General features: G+C 34.8%; 6 protein-coding genes across 6 annotated transcripts in view; all 6 read right to left on the reverse strand.

The window, feature by feature from the left end:
* Window positions 1-11829, reverse strand: part of LOC117569003 (G protein alpha q subunit-like) — a 20349-nt gene extending 8520 nt beyond the window's left edge. Inside the window, exons 1-2 of the mRNA XM_034249989.2 lie at window positions 11771-11829; window positions 11700-11713 (exon numbers count right to left, since the gene is read on the reverse strand). Coding sequence (XP_034105880.2) covers window positions 11700-11712 — 13 coding nt within the window. The 5' untranslated portion in view covers window position 11713; window positions 11771-11829. The remainder of the gene's footprint in view (window positions 1-11699; window positions 11714-11770) is intronic.
* On the reverse strand, window positions 5961-7736 carry LOC117569004 (putative trypsin-6). The gene is made up of 3 exons (XM_034249991.2): window positions 7188-7736; window positions 6530-6800; window positions 5961-6459 (listed from the first exon to the last, which is right to left on the reverse strand). Exons 1-3 carry the CDS (start codon window positions 7673-7675, stop codon window positions 6166-6168), a joined length of 1053 nt encoding a protein of 350 aa, XP_034105882.1. The 5' UTR covers window positions 7676-7736; the 3' UTR covers window positions 5961-6165.
* On the reverse strand, window positions 9345-11287 carry LOC117569005 (G protein alpha q subunit-like). Its single transcript, XM_034249992.2, has 8 exons — window positions 11034-11287; window positions 10494-10678; window positions 10282-10436; window positions 10087-10215; window positions 9900-10029; window positions 9680-9836; window positions 9499-9606; window positions 9345-9427 (listed from the first exon to the last, which is right to left on the reverse strand). Exons 1-8 carry the CDS (start codon window positions 11149-11151, stop codon window positions 9345-9347), a joined length of 1065 nt encoding a protein of 354 aa, XP_034105883.1. The 5' UTR covers window positions 11152-11287.
* A 1761-nt stretch (window positions 11830-13590) lies between the features above and the next one.
* LOC117568998 (myc box-dependent-interacting protein 1-like) overlaps window positions 13591-18537 on the reverse strand; it is a 37770-nt gene continuing 32823 nt past the window's right edge. The window contains exon 11 of the transcript XR_007954960.1: window positions 13591-13608. The gene's annotated coding sequence lies outside the window, so the exon portion shown is untranslated. The remainder of the gene's footprint in view (window positions 13609-18537) is intronic.
* Window positions 13622-14503, reverse strand: LOC117566717 (myc box-dependent-interacting protein 1-like; the record flags this gene model as incomplete). The annotated part of the gene is made up of 2 exons (XM_034246262.2): window positions 13622-14203; window positions 14369-14503. Coding segments are annotated over 2 exons (216 nt in total), but the record flags the coding sequence as incomplete, so codon positions are not given.
* Window positions 14879-17696, reverse strand: LOC117566716 (uncharacterized). The gene is made up of 4 exons (XM_052005646.1): window positions 17672-17696; window positions 17246-17407; window positions 15590-16102; window positions 14879-15540 (listed from the first exon to the last, which is right to left on the reverse strand). The coding sequence occupies exons 1-4, from the start codon at window positions 17694-17696 to the stop codon at window positions 15413-15415; spliced, it is 828 nt and encodes a 275-aa protein (XP_051861606.1). The 3' UTR covers window positions 14879-15412.

Raw genomic sequence — 18537 nt, forward strand, 5'->3', positions numbered from 1 at the left:
CAAAGTCGACTTCCATTTTGCGTACGTTCGCGACCGCATGTTTTTTGACAATATTATGAAAATTAAAAATCGATAAGCCCCATAATTTACACTAACCAAAGAGCTAAACAAATGCTATCGAAGTGTAAAAAAAAGTTTCAGGAAACGTTTGTTTTCGATTTTATTTTTTTAATTTATCTCGTACGAACGTACGTTCGCGACTTTGGGAAATGCCCATATACAATAATTACTATAGTAGTTGTGATTCCTGAAAATTTGCGATCAAATAAAATTTGTGGAAGTTATTAAAGAAATACTTTTGTATGGGCAAAATCGCTTACGTCTATGGTATATTTTGAGTGCGGTACTATATCGATATGCCAAATATACCATTTGGTTTATTTTGGTATATTTTGAGAATAATACAGCAATATTTTGCTTTTATTCCAAATGGGTAGCGGTATCTTACACTCGAGCACATTCGACTGTAACTTTCTTACTTGTTTGCACTTGTAGGCGAGGGTTTCAAAAATTTAGCCTAGTAAATTCATCGAGAATAAATTTTAAAATCGAAAAGTATGATCAGTCCTAGGAAATTAATTAATAAAACTAATCTTTTTGATTTTATATTATTTATTTGAACTATGGACTTTACAAGTACATAGATTACTAATGGAATGGCTACATAAACAAATTATTTCCTAACGAAATGATTTATTTTAACATATGTTTTTGGAGTCTAATAAATTATTTATAATCGTATCTTTTACAGCGGCGAAGTCGAGTTGTTATGAGTATCTGTTATATTGAATAAAAATGATTTGCAAAGTAAGTCAAAGTGTTATATTAAATTAAATAACAACATATACTTGCCCGTAGCGCATGTGTAATGACAATAGAGGTCCCTCTCGTAGTCGTTGTTCAAACTAAGAAACATGTTCCGAATGAAGTCACGGGCTGCCTTTGAATCGCCCTTCGGTCCTATTTGCAAATTTATAACAAAATACAAAAAATTAGTTATTAACTGTGAATACTATGAAATTATTGTCCTTACCATCCCCATACAGAGGATAATAGTCCACCAAATGATATTTCTTGATTTTCTCCTCAAATTGATCTATCTTGTTAAGAAACAGAATATACGCTGTTTTTTCGAACCAGCGGGAATTTAATATGGTTTGAAATAAAGTTTTCGATTCCTCCATTCTATTCTACAATATAAAAAGTATTAAACAGCAAACTAATTGAATAAATGTCAGTATGTTTAAGCTTACAACATTTTCGGATTCAAACAAAGGTTGATAGTACCCGGAAATTGCCACCAAAAATATTATAAGGTTTACATTCTCAAAGCAATGGATCCATTTCCTTCGTTCCGAAGGCATTCCACCTACGTCAACCATTCTACAATTTATTTGTTAGTATTGGATCGTATTTAATATAATGGATATGGTAATATACCGGAGTACAAATCGATCCATTTCAATATCGTATTGATTGATTCCAGTTGTCGCTGAACGTACTCGCAAAATATCCTGTTCACTCGGTATATAATCGGGCTTTTCAATTCGTTCTTTTTCACAGAGAAAGCTGTGTAGATAAAAAGGAAGCAATGAATTGTTTAAACTATTGACTTAATGCAATGTTTTACGAACTATTCTGCAGAATCTATTAAATAATATTCTTTTCGACGACTGTAACACTTCTGTATGCCAACATCATTCCAAAGACATTTATGGCACTCAAATAGGGATCTTTCAAGGTTTCGATTGTGTCACAATCAATTAACGAAACGAGCTCAGCGCGACCCTGCAATTAAAATACAACTTTATTTCGAATTTGGAAAGAATATTGTTCTCGTCTTACAATATTTTCAACATCACTATAGGGTATTTCAAGTTCTTCCATAGCCTTGATCATTGACTGCATAGCCATGAATATGTTTCGGTACACATTCTTAGTGTAGCTAAGCTTCTCTTCGTCCGAAAACTTATCTCCATTTATAATGCGCATTTGTTTGAGAAACGTTGTTTTTCCTGATTCACCCGTACCTGAGAACATAAAATTAAAACTAATACCTCAACCAAACGTATGCATGTGACTAATAAATATATGTGGTATATTTAGTTTGCATATTTAAATAAATATACCACAAATATTACAAAGATATTTTGAAACGGTATAATTATAATTAATTATTTGAATTTAATGCCGACAATTGAAATCACTGATTAAACATTGTATTAGTCATTATTTATATAAAGATAATATGGGTTATTAAGAAAATAATATAAATTATTTTCAGTAAACAAAAATATAAATGTATGTACGTGTATGTATGTTATGAAGCACCGTTTTACATGAGATATAAATGTTATACTTGCCCAGCAATAAGAGATTAATAACATAGTTCATTTTTTTTCTGTCTGCTTTGTTGATTTTCTTCTCCTTGTTCATTCGCCTCCTTTCCTTTTGTGCTTCTGATAACCAAAATAACATGATTACTGGATAAAGACGCTTATTGCGCACACCTTCGATGGTCGATAATATAAGTAGCACTTCAGTTACAATATAAGAAGCTTCTTATTCACAAAAGGCACCCATCTACTCTTGAAGATCCGCTGTTAACTACTGAGCAATATAAAAATCTACTATATATAACACAATTTATTGTGGTTTAAATACTTATATATATATCAATATGCGGGTGTGCAACAAAAGCTTTTTATCTCGCTCTAACTCAAATTAGAATCATGATTAAACTTAAAGAGTAAGACGACTGCGATATACCCTTAATGAATCTACTAATATAGCATTAATACCTTCATGCAAATTAAGAACAAGTTCTTGTCGATTGTTTATTTTTCCGCCTACGTTTGTTGACTGGAATTGCAGAAAGTTTAGCTTTGACTTTAAATATAGTAAATTCATTGAACTAGGATCTAATTGAAGTTTATGCTATTTATTTTAATTATAAATTATACATATTTATAGATTACTAATGTAATGGATATACGATGAACTATTTGTTAAGATATTAGTTAATCCTAAAATATGCTTTTGGTGTCTAATAAATGTGAAAGGCACGTGGTATCTGTTAAGTTGAACTGAATTAAATCTATGTATGTGCAAAGTAAATTAACCAATAGTACAAGATTTACTTGTTAAGAAGAACAGAAGAAATCCAGATTTTGTGAACCAGTGTTAATTATCTAAGGTTTCAAATAAAGCTTTTGATGCCTCCATTCTATTCTGCAATATAAATAGCATTAAACAGCACCCCCTTGAATAAATGTCAGTATTTTTAAACTTACAACATTTTAGAATTCAAAAAAATTTTGATCATACTCGGAAATTGCCACCAACAATATTATAAGGTTTACATTCTCGAAGCAATGGATCTATTTATTTCGTTCCGAACGCTGTCCACCTACGTCAACCATACTGAAATTTATATGTTAGTATTAGATCGTATTTGTTATAATAGATATTGTGATATAGACTATAAATTGTCCAATTTTAAAGACGTATTCTTCGATAATATATACACATAAAATAGAATTCTAGTACTAAAATGGCAATAATTTAAATTTATAATCGGTATAGAACTGAAATAATATTTAGTTTTCCCATCAATAAGATTTAGATAACTTTCTTTATATCACTTTCATTGCTTATTCGTCCCTTTTACTTGGTGTTTTTATATGAGTTACGTGATTACTAGATAAAAGGACACTTATTTGGCCGATTTTCAATTAATAACAAGTAGAGCTTCAGTAAATAGTTCTTTATTCATAAACGAGCACCCAACTATTCTTGATGTTTCGCTTTCAAGTACTGAGCAATATAAAAAGTGACCATATAACATACAACACAATTTGTGGTTTTTCAGTATAAATACACACAAGGTATGCGTATTTTTTTCGCTCTAACTTCATTTAGAATCATGTTATATCCTAAATAAATATTACATACTAATATCACCTGTTCTGGTTTTTAGTTTCCAATTACAATATGTAAATTGGGAATTATTCAGAATCGAAATACTTACTTTTTTATAAATTCAACGAAAATAATGAACAACTTTTCTTGTTTGTTTAATCTATGTTTTATTTGATTTTCTGTTAATTATTATAATTTGTTCAATGTCTCCATGCTATAAATAAATGTTTTAATTAATTAAATAATATTAAAATAATAACTTTACAATACACATTTCAAAAAGAAATTTCTATGTATTTCGGGTTTCTGTGTTTCTCGTTTTGATTGACAAATAAGCATCAAACTGGATAAAAATCTGTTCGATTTGTTAAACAAAAAAAAAAAAAATATAGGAGAATGGATTTGTTAGTGACTATTGCTTTGTTTTCAATGTTATAAAGCTGACGTTAGTTATTATGTATTTCGAGAGAGTTTTCATTTCTCGATTTCTTCAATTAAATAACAGATACAAATAATATATTAATTTAATATATTATATAATATATTTAATATAATAATAACAATTTCGTGTTGTATTCCAAATAACCGAATCGAAAACAAATATGCCAAAAAGGTTATTTCTGGTGGCCTTTTCTTATTTGTTCACTCCAGAACATTCAATTGACTATAAAAAACTCGTACTACATCTTTTGCAAAATACATATAAGTTAATTATTCGTTTTTAAATAAAAAAAATATATATATATTTGATTATGATTCCGATTGGAATCGTGCTTTATTGAAATCAAATTAGAGACTAATTCTGAAGCTAGCCCTATATAAAGCTGTGAGTTTCAGCAGCGGCGTTGACAGCGCTGTTTCTGGTTCTGGCGAATTGGGTGCAATGCTCGAGGTTCTTGATGTAGCATGTGACGGATGTGTTGGGCAACTTGGTTTTGGGTCTTCTTGGAATATTTCAGGTGCACACGGGGCGTGCAGGAAGTTGGTCGGACGCTGAGTCTGCATATTGGCCTTCGTAATGATTTGAGTTTCGTAATGTTTTGTGTGTTAACTCTTCCTCCTCTAATTCGTGCTTGTCCTCAAGCCATTTATTTAAAAAAATATGGGATGTTGTTGAATTGAGGCAGTGGGGTTTTCTGTAAATCCTCTTGCGTGAGGTCCTAACGCTGTTATTAGGATGACACCAAAGAGCGCTAACATTGTAATGCTGTTGACCATGAAGTGATAGAATCCTTAAACGTTCAGTCTCTTCGGATATTATTTGTGAGATAGGCACTTCTGATTGCATAATGACTGGCTCCATAGAAAGCTACTGTCGAGTGTGCTCGACTGTGAGATACCCGCTACCCATAGGGTAGAACAGGTAGAAGGAGGCATCTCCGACCCTATAAAGTATATATATTCTTGATCACCATCAACAGCCGAGACGATCTAGCCATGTCCGTCTGTCCGTCCGTCCGTATGACTTGTTACTTGTTTGTATTGAATTCGTTAGGGAGTTCGATATGGACGCAAGTTTGTTAATTATAACCTGTTGATTATTATTACTGATAAGATTATTGATATTTTCCTCTAACATGACGAGATCGTCATGATCTGGGCTGACACAGTTTCTTCAGATCAACTGCCTCTTAGCAACTGTTACTCAACAGCTGTGCAGAACTTAAAGACACTGTTACTGATAGCTTGCTAAGAAATTTGCCTTGGCAAAAATTAGGCCATTCTAAATTAACAGTACGTGCTGTTTGCCCGTAACAGCGGACTTCAATAGTCGATATGTTAAGGCATGTATGTACATGACTAGGCAGGGACCAAGACTTTAAGGGGGACGGTTTGATTAGTGGGCAAAAAGTGCCTACCACATTTGTGAATGTGTGTGTGTGTATATAAGTGTGAGCCATTCCAAATTCTATCTGCCACTAGAGATAACATTATATTGCGGTTTGCATAATTATGGGATTACCAGCGTCTGTTAAATGTCTGCTAAGATTCTGCACAATAACTGCAATGAATAAATGAAGTATACGTTATCCACGTAGTACGGTCAAATTGGCATTTTATTTCCTAGAGTTTGAAAGGTAAACTAAATGAATAAAACACATCTAATGACAATAGCGTAAAATATGATTTACATGCACATGGCAGACAACAATGATGCCAATAGCACATTCATATCATCGGGATATGCAAGGAGCACATCATGGACAAAGCGATCAAATGGAGTCTATAAGGAGATGCATTAGTTTAGCTGCGTTTGTTAGCCGTATTGCGGGCTATCCATTCCCGATAATGGTAGACATCAGTATACACTCCGGCCGAGTCCGGCTCGCCGCAGCCAGTGCCAAAAGAAACTATGCCAACCACTTTGCCCTCGCACATTAGCGGCCCTCCCGAGTCACCTTGGCAGCTGTCGACCTCGTAATCGTTGGCATTGGACGCACATACCATTCCCTTTCTGAAGCCAGCAATTTTGGAGCACCTCGCGTTCGTATTGATAGTCACGTCACCATTCACTGCCTCGTCTGGCGTGGGTCCATACTACATAGTATGGAGAAAGCCATCAGAGAAAGTTTCAGAGATACGCTTCGCACTTTCTCTTTAAACTCACCTGAATCACTGTGCCCCAACCAACGACTGTGCACAACAGTCCAGCCTTTGGATCCCGATCAACTATGGGTATAATCGTGGCGAAAGTGTCGTCTAAGCGAATTGACTCCTTCAGTCGAAGAATGCCAATGTCGTTGGGATACTTTGGGTAAGAGTACTTGGGGTGCGCTCTCACTTTATTCACATTTAGTTCTTGCGTGTTTTCCGTTTTGACCAGGCGACTCGGGGTGCCAGCTACGATCTTTAATCGATTGGATCGCAGTTTAACCCCACTGTAAACGTAAGGAGCTGCTTAGGTTCAACCATATTTGAAATAATATAAAAACGTGAGTTTGCTAGCTGAAGTCAAATAACTGATTATCCTGTCTTGTTCCTTACAATGCCAGAATAATTGATTTAGACACCTTTTTTGATAAGAAGAAGTCTATTGAGAGGAGATCAAATTTAGAATTTATGGCGAATTTGTCTTGTTTTTTAATCAGCATAAAATTGTGTAAGATCTAACTTTCAATCGCCTTGCTATTCAACATTCTTCTAGCACAATTTTGATTTGAATTATATCTTAGTTGAGAATAAAATGTAATGCAGCTCTACTCAACCTTAATGCCAAAGACCTCAACTAACTCTATACACACATATTATGTTGTTTTTAAACATACTACTTGTTGAATAGACAATGTGCCGCAGTCAGAATAGTCTTCGACGATATTATTGCGCCACCGCAGAAGTGATTGTCTCCGAAATATTTTCGCTCTTTGTTGTATCGAATCGAAACAACGTATTTAACGAGAAGATTATTTTCCGGGCGATATCCGCCGGTTACCAGAAAACGAAAATCGTCATCATCATTGATGTCACTCAAACTCGGATTGGAATATTCTCTGGGTTGTAGGCGTTGTTTCTTGTGTTTCAGCCGATGCTGGATAAAATCGCTTTGAAACTGTAGTTCATCTACGGTCGTCATCTCATTGGCACTGTCTTCATTATTCGCTAAACGCTTTTGTCGCAGATTCCTCGAGACAGTATCCATCGGATCGCGCTTGTGGGATTTGGTGCAATTCCAATGCAAATCATCGCAAGAAGCAGCATTCTCCGCGCAATAATGTATTAGTAAGATAGTGAAAACAATAAATTTTGAGGTATACATTTTGTGAATTTTCTTTTTGACAGTCAGCCTAAAGCAATAATGATTTCGATTTCTGGCAAATAAAAGGGATTTGTTCAGAGACAAGTGAAGAGACAACACTGAGCCATAGGCGTAATGAAAACTTGCTCACGCTGTTGTTGTTCGCATTTTCACTCTCCAAGTTTTAAGTGGGTTTCCCTGTCCATCGTAGCTTCGGTTATTGTCCATAGAAATACCCTGTGAATGTTATGATTTGATGTTACTTTTATGTACGATTCTCCTTCCGAAGAATACCTCTAATGGTCGCTTTTTGGTTGTGGAGTGAAAAGAGTAGTTATTTTCGTATATGGCTCTATCTAGAAGTTCTTCAAAGGTTCTATGGTGATTTTCTTTCTGTAAGCATCTAATTACTTCGGAAAGTATCGAATGGAACCTTTCTACTTGTCCGTTAACCGTACTCTTATATGGTGGCGCAGTGTAAATTGTGATATTTAACTGATCCTCAAGCAAGAACTTTATAGACCTTGAGTTGAGAGATTTCTCATTATCTATTATAACGAACTTAGGAACTCCATAGTAGAAAATAATGTCCCCAAGTGGTGTTCGAATGTCTTCTATTGCTTTCGAATTGATTATCCGTGCCTGTGCTAGTTTTGAGAATTTATCTATTGCTGTAAGAAGTAAATGGCTTTTGGTTGAGTAAATGTCGATTTGAATAATGTGACCGGGGTATTCTGGTATTGGAGTTCTTTTCAATTCTTGATTAGGGGGATGTCTGTCATATTTAGATTCCTTACAAATTTAGCATTGCCTTACTATGTTGCTTATTATACCCGCTACCCATAGGGTAGAAGGGTATTATAACTTTGTTCCGACAGGAAATGTATGTAAAAGGTAGAAGGAGGCATCTCTGCCCTATAAAGTATATATATTCTTGATCAGCGTCAACAGCCGAGACGATCTAGCCATGTCCGTCTGTCCGTCTGTCCGTCCGTCCGTCCGTCCGTATGAACACCTAGATCTCAGAGACTATAAGAGATAGAGCTATAATTTTTTTTCGACAGCATTTGTTATGTTTGCACGCAGATCAAGTTTGTTTCAAATTTTTGCCACGCCCACTTCCGCCCCCGCAAATCAAAAAAATTGAATAACAAGTGTAATTTAAAGCTAGAGTTACGAATTTTGAATAACTATAGTTGTTATGATTCCTGAAAATTTGGTTGCGATCAGATAAAAATTGTGGAAGTTATTAAAGAAATACTTTTGTATGGGCAAAAACGTCTACTTACTAGGGGCCGTCTAAGGTATATTTTGAATGCGGTACTACACCGATATACCACATATACCATTTGGTATATTTTTAGTATTTTCGACTTATTTTGGTATATTTTAAGAATAATATCGCAATATTTTGCTTTTATTTAAAATGGGTGGCGGGTATCTCACAGTCGAGCACACTCGACTGTATCTTTCTTACTTGTTTGCACTTGTGTTTGTAGGCGAGGGCTTCAAAAGTTTAGCCTAGTAAATTCATCGAGTATAAATTTTAATTTTCAGACCTAAGAAATTAATGAATAAAACGAATTTATTTGATTTTATATTATTTATTTGAACTATGAACTTTACAAGTACATAGATTACTAATGGAATGGATACATAATCAAATTATTTCCTAACGAAATGATTTATTTTAACATATGTTTATGGAGTCTAATAAATTGCTCATAATCGTATCTTTTACAGCGGCGAAGACGAGTGTTATGTTATGAGTATCTGTAATATTGAATAAAAATGATTTGCAAACTCAAAGTGTTATATTAAATTAAATAACAACATATACTTGCCCGTAGCACATGTGTAATGACTATAGAAGTCCCTCTCGTATTTGTTGTTCAAACTAAGAAACATGTTCCGAATGAAATCACGGGCTGCCTTTGAATCGCCCTTCGGTCCTATTTACAAATTTATAACAAAATACAAAAAATTAGTTATTAACTGTGAATACTATGAAATTATTGTCCTTACCATTCCCATACAGAGGATAATAGTCCACCAAATGATATTTCTTGATTTTCTCCTCAAATTGATCTATCTTGTTAAGAAACAGAACAAACGCTGTTTTTTTGAACCACACGCAATTAACTATGGTTTTAAATAATTCTTTCGATTCCTCTATTCTATTCTACAATATAAAAAGTATTAAACAGCAAACTAATTGAATAAATGTCAGTATGTTTAAACTTACAACATTTTCGGATTTAAACAAATTTTGATCGTACTCGGAAATTGCCACCAAAAATATTATAATATTTACATTCTCGAAGCAATGGATCCATTTCATTAGTTCCGAACTCTGTCCACGTACGTCAACCATACTGCAAATTAGTTGTTAGTATTGAATCGTATTTGTTATAATAGATATGGTAATATACCGGAGTACAAATGGTTCCATTTTAATATCGTATTGATGGATTCCAGTTGTCTTTGAACGTACTCGCAAAATATCCTCTTCATTCGGTATATAATCGGAATTTTCAATTCGTTCTATTTCACGGAGAAAGCTGCGTAGATAAAAGAGAAAGAAATTAATTGTTTAAACTCTTGACTTAATGCAATGTTTTACGAACTATTCTGCAGAATCTATTAAATAATATTCATCTCGACGTCTGTAACACTCCTGTATGCCAACATCATTCCAAAGACATTTAATGCCACTCAAATATGGATCTTCCAAGGTTTCGATTGTTTTTAATGGAACTGACGAAACGAGCTCAGCGCGATCCTGCAATTAAAATACAACTTTATTTCGAAATTGGAGAGAATTTTGTTCACGTCTTACAATATTTTCAACATCACTATAGGATATTTCAAGTTCGTCCATAGCCTTGATCATTGACTGCATAGCCATGAATATGTTTCGGTACACCTTCTTAGTGAAGAAACGCATCTCTTTGTCCGAAAACCTATCGCCATGTATAATGCGCATTTGTTTGAGAAATGTTGTTTTTCCCGATTCTCCCGTACCTAAGAACAACAAATTAAAACTAATACCTCAACCAGCGTATTAAACGTATGCATGTGACTAATAAATATATGTGGTATATTTGTTTTACATATTTAAATAAATATACCACAAATATTACAACGATATTTTGGAGCGGTATAATTATAATTAATTATTTGAATTTAATGCCGAAATCACTGATTAAGCATTGTATGAGTCACTATTTATATAAATATAATAAGTGTTATTAAGAAAATAATATAAATTATTTTCACTACTTGTCCGAATAAATGTTTTCAGGAACTAAACAATAAAATATATGTACATGTATGTTATGAAGCATCGTTTCAAATGAGATATAAATGTTATACTTGCCCAGCAATAGGAGTTTAATAACATAGTTCATTTTCTTTCTGTCTGCTTTGATTATTTTCTCAATCTCCTTGTTTATTAGCCTGCGTGTCTTTTGTTCTTCTGATAAGCAACATAACATAATTACTGGATAAAGACGCTTATTGCGCACACCTTCGATGGTCAATAATCAAAATATACATATAAGTAGCACTTCAGTTACAATTATTATATATAAGAGCTTCTTATTCCCAAAAAGCACCCATCTACTCTTGAAGATCCGCTGTTAACTACTGAGCAATATAAAAATCTACTATATACTACAACACAATTTATTGTGGTATAAATATTGTACTTATATATATATCAATATGCGGGTAAGGAACAAAAGCTTTTTATCTCGCTCTAACTCAAATTAGAACCATGATTAAACTTAAAGAGTAAGACGGCTGCGATGTACCCTAAATGAATCTACTAATATAGCATTAATATCTTCATATAGGACAAATTAAGAACAAATTCTTGCCGATTGTTTATTTTTCCGCCTATGTTTGTTGATTGGAATTGCAGAAAGTTTAGCTTTGACTTTTGACAAATTTTGATCGTACTCGGAAATTGCCACCAAAAATATTATAAGGTTTACATTCATGAAGCAATGGATCCATTTCTTTCGTTCCGAACGCTGTCCACCTTCGTCAACCATACTGAAATTTATTTGTTAGTATTGGATCGTATTTGTTATAATAGATAGTGTGATTTACCAGACTATAAATTGTCCAATTTTAAAGTCGTATTCTTCGAAAATATATATAATAGATTTCTAGTACTAAAATGATAATAATTTAAATTTATAATCGGTATAGAACTGAAATAATATTTAGTTTACTCATCAATAAGATTTAGATAACTTTCTTCATATAATTTTAATTGGTTATTCGTCCCTTTTACTTGGTCTTTTTATATGAGTTATATGGCATGATTACTAGAAAAAAGGACGCTTATTTGGCCGATTTTCAATTAATAACAAGTAGAGCTTCAGAAAATAGTTCTTTATTCACAAACGGGCACCCAATTATTCTTGATGTTTCGCTGTCAAGTACTGAGCAATATAAAAAGTGACCATATACATACAAGACAATTTGTGGCTTTTCAGTATAAGTATGATATTTATACACACATAGAACAATAAGTATTTTATTCGCTCTAACTTCATTTAGAATCATGTTATATCCTAATTAAATATTATATACTAATATCACCTGTTCTGGTTTTTAGTTTCCAATTACAATATGTAAATTGGGAATTATTCAGAATCGAAATACTTACTTTTTTAGAAATTCGACGAAAATAATGAAAAACTCTTCTTGTTTGTTTTATCTATGTTTTATTTAATTTTCTGTAAATTATTATCATTTGTTCAATGTGTCCATGCGATAAATAAATGTTTAAATTAATTAAATAATATTAAAATCATAACTTCGCAAAGAAATTTGTATGCATTTCGGGTTTCTGCGTTAAATAGTTACTTCTGGTGGCCTTTTCTTTTCTTTTCTTTTCTTTTCTTTTCACTCCAGAACATTCAATTGACTATAAAAAACTCGTACTACATCATTTGCAAAATACATATACAAAAGGTCTGTGTTTTTGTTTTCTCCCTCTAACAGATGATCGTGTTTAAAACACGATCCTTATCGAGTGATATGCGTTAAATTGTTCGTCTTTGCCTTTTGCTTTTAACAAATTACAAAAATTAGATACATTTTGTTCGTATTAATTATGAGCACAATAATAGATTTAACAAATAAAATATATGTATGTTATTATATGCGTATGTGTATATGTTTTTATGGTGTTTTTAGATTTTTATACCCGCTACCCATAGGGTAGAAGGGTATTATAACTTTGTGCCGGCAGGAAATGTATGTAACAGGTAGAAGGAGGCATCTCCGACCCTATAAGGTATATATATTCTTGATCAGCGTCAACAGCCGAGACGATCTAGCCATGTTCGTCTGTCCGTCTGTGTGTCTGTCCGTCTGTCCGTATGAAACACTGGATCTCAGAGACTATAAGAGATAGAGCTATAATTTTTTTTCGACAGCATTTGTTATGTTTGCACGCAGATCAAGTTTGTTTCAAATTATTGCCACGCCCACTTCCGCCTCCGCAAATCAAAAAAATCGAATAACAAGCGTAATTTTAAAGTTAGAGTTACGAATTTTGGTATATATAATAATAACTATAGTAGTTATGATTCCTTGGTTGCGATCAGATAAAAATTGTCGAAGTTATTAAAGAAATACTTTTGTATGGGCAAAAACGCCTACTTACTAGGGGTCTTAGTTGCTTTGGCTGACAATCTGGTATATTGTGCCGTCTATAGTATATTTTGAATGCGGTACTATGTCGATATACCAAATGTTTCATTTGGTATATTTTTAGTATTTTTGCAGTATATTCGGAATATTTTGAGAAAATACCGCAAAATATGTTTCTTTTATTCAAAATGGGTAGCGGGTATCTCACAGTCGAGTACACTCGACTGTAGCTTTCTTACTTGTTTTCTTTTTCATTCTTATTAAATTTTGTTTTTCTTTTACTTTTAATTTAGCTTTGCTTTTGTTTTTCTTTTCTTTTCATTTTGTTTTTGTTTGTGTTTTGATTAAGCTTATTTACTAACAAAATAATATATATATGAAACATTTCAAAGTATTTTGTGTGCAATCATTTGTCAACAATAATATTCATAATAATGATAATAATAATAATTGGAAGCACTGCTTTAACAAATACACGACTGTTTTTATTGCATACAAAGTAAAATATATAAATCAGATTTGAATTTAAACAATAAATTTGACGAAAAACCTAGGTGCTTAATGACAAATCAAATAATTGGCGCAGCGCTGTATATAAAAAATTTGGCCGAAAGTTGAAGTTCGTTTTCTTTTGCTTTTGTTTCTTGTGTTTCTTTTTGTTTTGTAAAATGATTGTAAAAAGTATTCTTGTATATATATAGAATAATATAACAAAATTTGGGCTGAAGTGTTTGTTGTTGTTATTTAGTTGTGTTTTAGTTGCATTCGTTCCGTCATTGTTGCGGCATCCGCTTTTCAAATGGGACGTGTAAAGTTGGCCGGGAACAGACCCTTCTCGGTTGTGCCTTCCTTTTGTCCCATCAGCCAGCCTTCCTCCTGCAAATTGGTAATGAAAAACTGCATTCAATAAGGATAGTAAGACTCTGCATCCGCGCATTTGGAGGGGCAACTAGCGCATGCGTTAATTCTCAATGGTTGGGGGAAGAGATGAAACACGGTACATGGATTGGCAAGCATGGTGGATAGCTTGGATAGCATTACCTGATCCTCGGGATCGTCGTACTCAATGACACGTATGGTATCGCCAATTTCAAAGCTCAGTTCATCGACATCTTCCTTAACGTAGCCGTAGGTCGCCTTCACGCGATATAGCACACCAGGTGGCAAATCAGGTTTTAGTCAGGTTTTTTTTTTGGTAGTTTGCTTGGCTAGTATTACGACGGTAAATTGGTGTAACTGGCAATACAAAAGACTTAAGCAACGAACGTGCAAGTGGTGTTTTTTTTTTAATTTTTTTTGGTTATTGTTGTTGTATTTTTTGATCGGTGATGGTATGATGAGATGACTGAAGACAACTTAAAGCTATGTAGTAACCTAAATACGTGTCTTAGCCTTAGCCACCTGCAACCATTTTGTTGTTTATCAATAAATATTACAACGTGAATGACAATTTGCTACAAACAATAGAAGTAGATAGAATGTATATACAGGCATAGAATGATGAATAGTGAATGTAATATAAAAATATGCGATGTAAGCACTACAAAAAAGTGATTTTTAAAGTAAACAATTGCTTACATTAAAGCACTTCTTATTTTTCTGTATTTTTTATGTTTGTAATGAAACAGGGCACCACTTAAAGACTTATTGTGCCAAAAAAAACTGCTCAAGAATCAACCACAAATACTTTATAAGTACAATACAACAATACTATATCACAGTTTTCCCCTTCGGACTCGCACATGCTTAGATACTTTTGTTTCGATACGTAGTTTGTGTGGTTAAAAGAGATATGTATGAATACAGATACAGACATCATTACAGAAACTGAAGCTTAAGTATGAAATATACAGAATAGACAAGCCGTTGCTGTCAGCCGATCATCGGCCTCTAATCAGGCACCCAGCGAAATTGGTGTTTGGTGTGATTTATGTTTATTTGTATTTTTGTTTTTGTTTTTGCACTACATTTATTTAGGTGAAGGTGCCCAAAACAGAGACAACAAACGACAGACAGAGAGAAAATGCAGACAGACCCAGTTTTGGAATTTTACTTCCGAAGATCGTTGTAGAGGAAGGAAGACGCTTACTCACCCTTGGGTACTTCGTAGATGCGTTCGTCGTCATCGTCGAAGGGATTTTTATTATGCTTATTAACAGTTTGGCTATTAACTAATTGTTTTTGGTGGCTACTGCTAACAACTGTTTCTGTATCTGTAACTGAGTGCGTTGTAATTGTGTTTGTTGTTGTTGTTTCTTTTACCTAGTTTCTTTTGCTTATGCTCCTCAAGCGAACTCGAATTGCCATTGGCACCCGACTGACCATCCGGCAGTTCTTTTGGCTGCTTTCCCGGCTCTTTTGCTGTGCTGCTCGCTGGCGCTGAAGTCGAGCTGTTGCTGTTGCTGCTGCTGTTGTTGATCGCTGCTGCTGTAGCTTCTTCTTCATTATTGTTGCCATTCACTGTTTTTGTGGCTGTTGTTGTCGTCGTCGTCGTCGTTGTTGTTGTTTCCTTGGCATCTGCAATCACTTCACGAATCGTTTCCTCTGTCTTCACTGTTGTGGCTGCTGTTGCCGTTGCTGTTGCAGCCACCGAATTGGCATTCGGACTGCTTGGCTCAGTGGTCTCCACAACTTTGTTGGTGGTGATGCTGGTGATGCCATTGGCAACAGCCGCTTCGATTGCTGCTCTGGCCACCTCCTCGGCGCTCGGCTTCTCCAGCTGCGGTGCGGGACTGTGTGGTAGCTCTGGGAGCTGCGACGACTCTGGCGTCGGTTCTGGTGTTGAAGAAACTGAATCAAATCGTGGCTCAACCATTGAAGAGCTTGTGGATGTTGCTAATTGTTTTTCATACGAATTTGCATCATATTTTTTGTTTGTTTTATGTTTGTTTATATTTTCATTTATACGTTGATGTTGGTTTGTTGTATGTTTTGGTTTAAATGTGTATATTTTTTTGTTTGTTGGTTATTTCATTCGCGAATTTTGTTTTGTTTTGGGTTATTATCATCATTCCAACAAAAACATTACAATTTAATTCATAAAAAAAGAGAAAAAGTAAAAAATATAACTGAAACCATGCATGTTACGGGTTTTTAGGGACAATTTTAAATTTAGAACATTTTTTTCGAAAATGTTGCCAGAAGTTTTCTGGATTTGAAAACAAGGGTAAAAAGCGATATCATGCAACATTCCATTTGTTAATGGGTCTTGGCCACATTTTGCTTTAAACACGCGGCAGTCTAACTGAATGATATCAAAGAGTCATTAAAGAGTTCTAAGCCATTCTACAGTTGTGTATTTAATTTATTCAACAACAACCTCATAAACAATAAATTAACTCGATGACCGCATTATAATTGATTCAAAATACAAAAGGCAAGTTTTTACATGGAATGTTAGGAGAGCCCGTTAACAAAGGGAATGTTTGCTACAAAAGTTATCAGAATTAGTTGGCGACAACTAAAAAATCTTTATAAATTGCCAGAAACTAAAAAAAAAAAAAGATCAGCATTTGCCATCGAAATTTTGCATAAAATCATAATATTACGGATATTATAATAGTGCATGTAATAATAGATAGATAGATAGATATATAGATATGTATATAACTTAGATATTGTGTATAATATTAAGTTCTTTGTGATATCATTTACATAAATCAAGATATAATAGTTGAGAATTTATTTTACACTTTGGCGATATGTAATGCGATTTTTTTTTTGTACAGTTTTGAGCAATTTATAAGTTATATTTTGTTGGTGTTTTATATCGAACAAACAACAAAGAAAAAAAGATAATAAAAAAGCAAAGGAATAAACGAAATCAAAAAGATAATTGCATAAGTAATATAGATAATTAACTGAGTAAATAGATTAAAAGCACACAAAGCACCTGCTGCTGATGGGATGTCTACTTACGACTGTTTGCCAGACTGGAGCCACCGTTTGTGGTAATTTGATTTTGATAGTTGCTGTTGTTGGCATTGGCGTTGTTCAGTTTGTTCACTGGCGATTGCACTGGACTCGAAGTCTTGATGGGTGTTGAGCTACTAAGCTTTTTTAGTAGCTTTATTTGCACGTCTATTGTTAATAAATAAAACACGCGAATTTCAAGTTCAATTGTTTATTAAATGGCACATATGTTCGTATATGTAACCACCACTTTGGATTATTTGGCTGTGACTTGCGTAGTACCAAGCTTCGCCACCGACACGATAACAACAGATTAAGAGTCAAAACAAGAGAAACAAACAATTAGCCGATCGAACTGCAAGCGATCGCTAACAGAGAGCATACCGGCAGATGCAGCGCTGCTGGCAGACGCTGTCACAGCATTGCATTAACATGCGCTGTCTGATGCTCCCGACATACTCCCGCCGTTGAAAGCCTATCTTTCAACATCATCTTTCAGGGGCAGTGGACAGAGTTTGTTTATGGCTCTCCGGGTGCTGCCACACGTCGTCTTTAACTCGGCAACTCGACACTCGTCGTCCTTGCCAGGGATGAGCGCCATGACACGGGCTAGCGGCCACCGAAGAGGAGGCAAATTTTCGTCCTTCACCAAGACCAAGTCGTTGACTTGGAGACGACGATTAGGAGTGCGCCACTTGGATCTTTTCTGGAGAAGAGTCAGATACTCCTCCCGCCATCTAGTCCAAAAGACCTGCTGCAGCTGAGTGACACGCTGCCAACCATCCAACCGATTATAGTCCAGCGTAGTTAGGTCGGGCTCAAGAATCACGGTTGGAGGACCACCAAACAGTAGATGAGCGGGAGTCAGCACATCCAAATCGTCAGGATTCTCTGAAACTGATAGCAATGAATGATTATTAAGAATTGCCGCTATTTGGCAAATCAACGTGCGAAGCTCATCGTAATTGAGAACGAAGCGACCAACAGGACGATACAGATGGTGCAGCAGAGTGACACGATTGCTCAAACTGCGTTGGTCGTCGTTCTCACGCTGCAGCTCTGCGTTCTGCTTGGACAGCGTCGGGATCTCGGCCTGTCTCAGGTCCAGCATACAGCGCAAACTCTCCATGTTGTTGGTCAGACGGCACAGCTCACCGCTGCTATCGTTGAGACGGTTGCTGTGGTTGCCATTGCTATTGCTGTGGTTGCTGGGACTGCGAAGCTGCGACGAAGTGCGCATCGCGCTGACCTCATCCTGAAACAACGCCAGACGATCGCGCAGATCACGCTCCTTCATC

This window comes from Drosophila albomicans, chromosome 3, assembly GCF_009650485.2.
Source record: "Drosophila albomicans strain 15112-1751.03 chromosome 3, ASM965048v2, whole genome shotgun sequence".
NCBI lineage: Eukaryota > Metazoa > Arthropoda > Insecta > Diptera > Drosophilidae > Drosophila > Drosophila albomicans.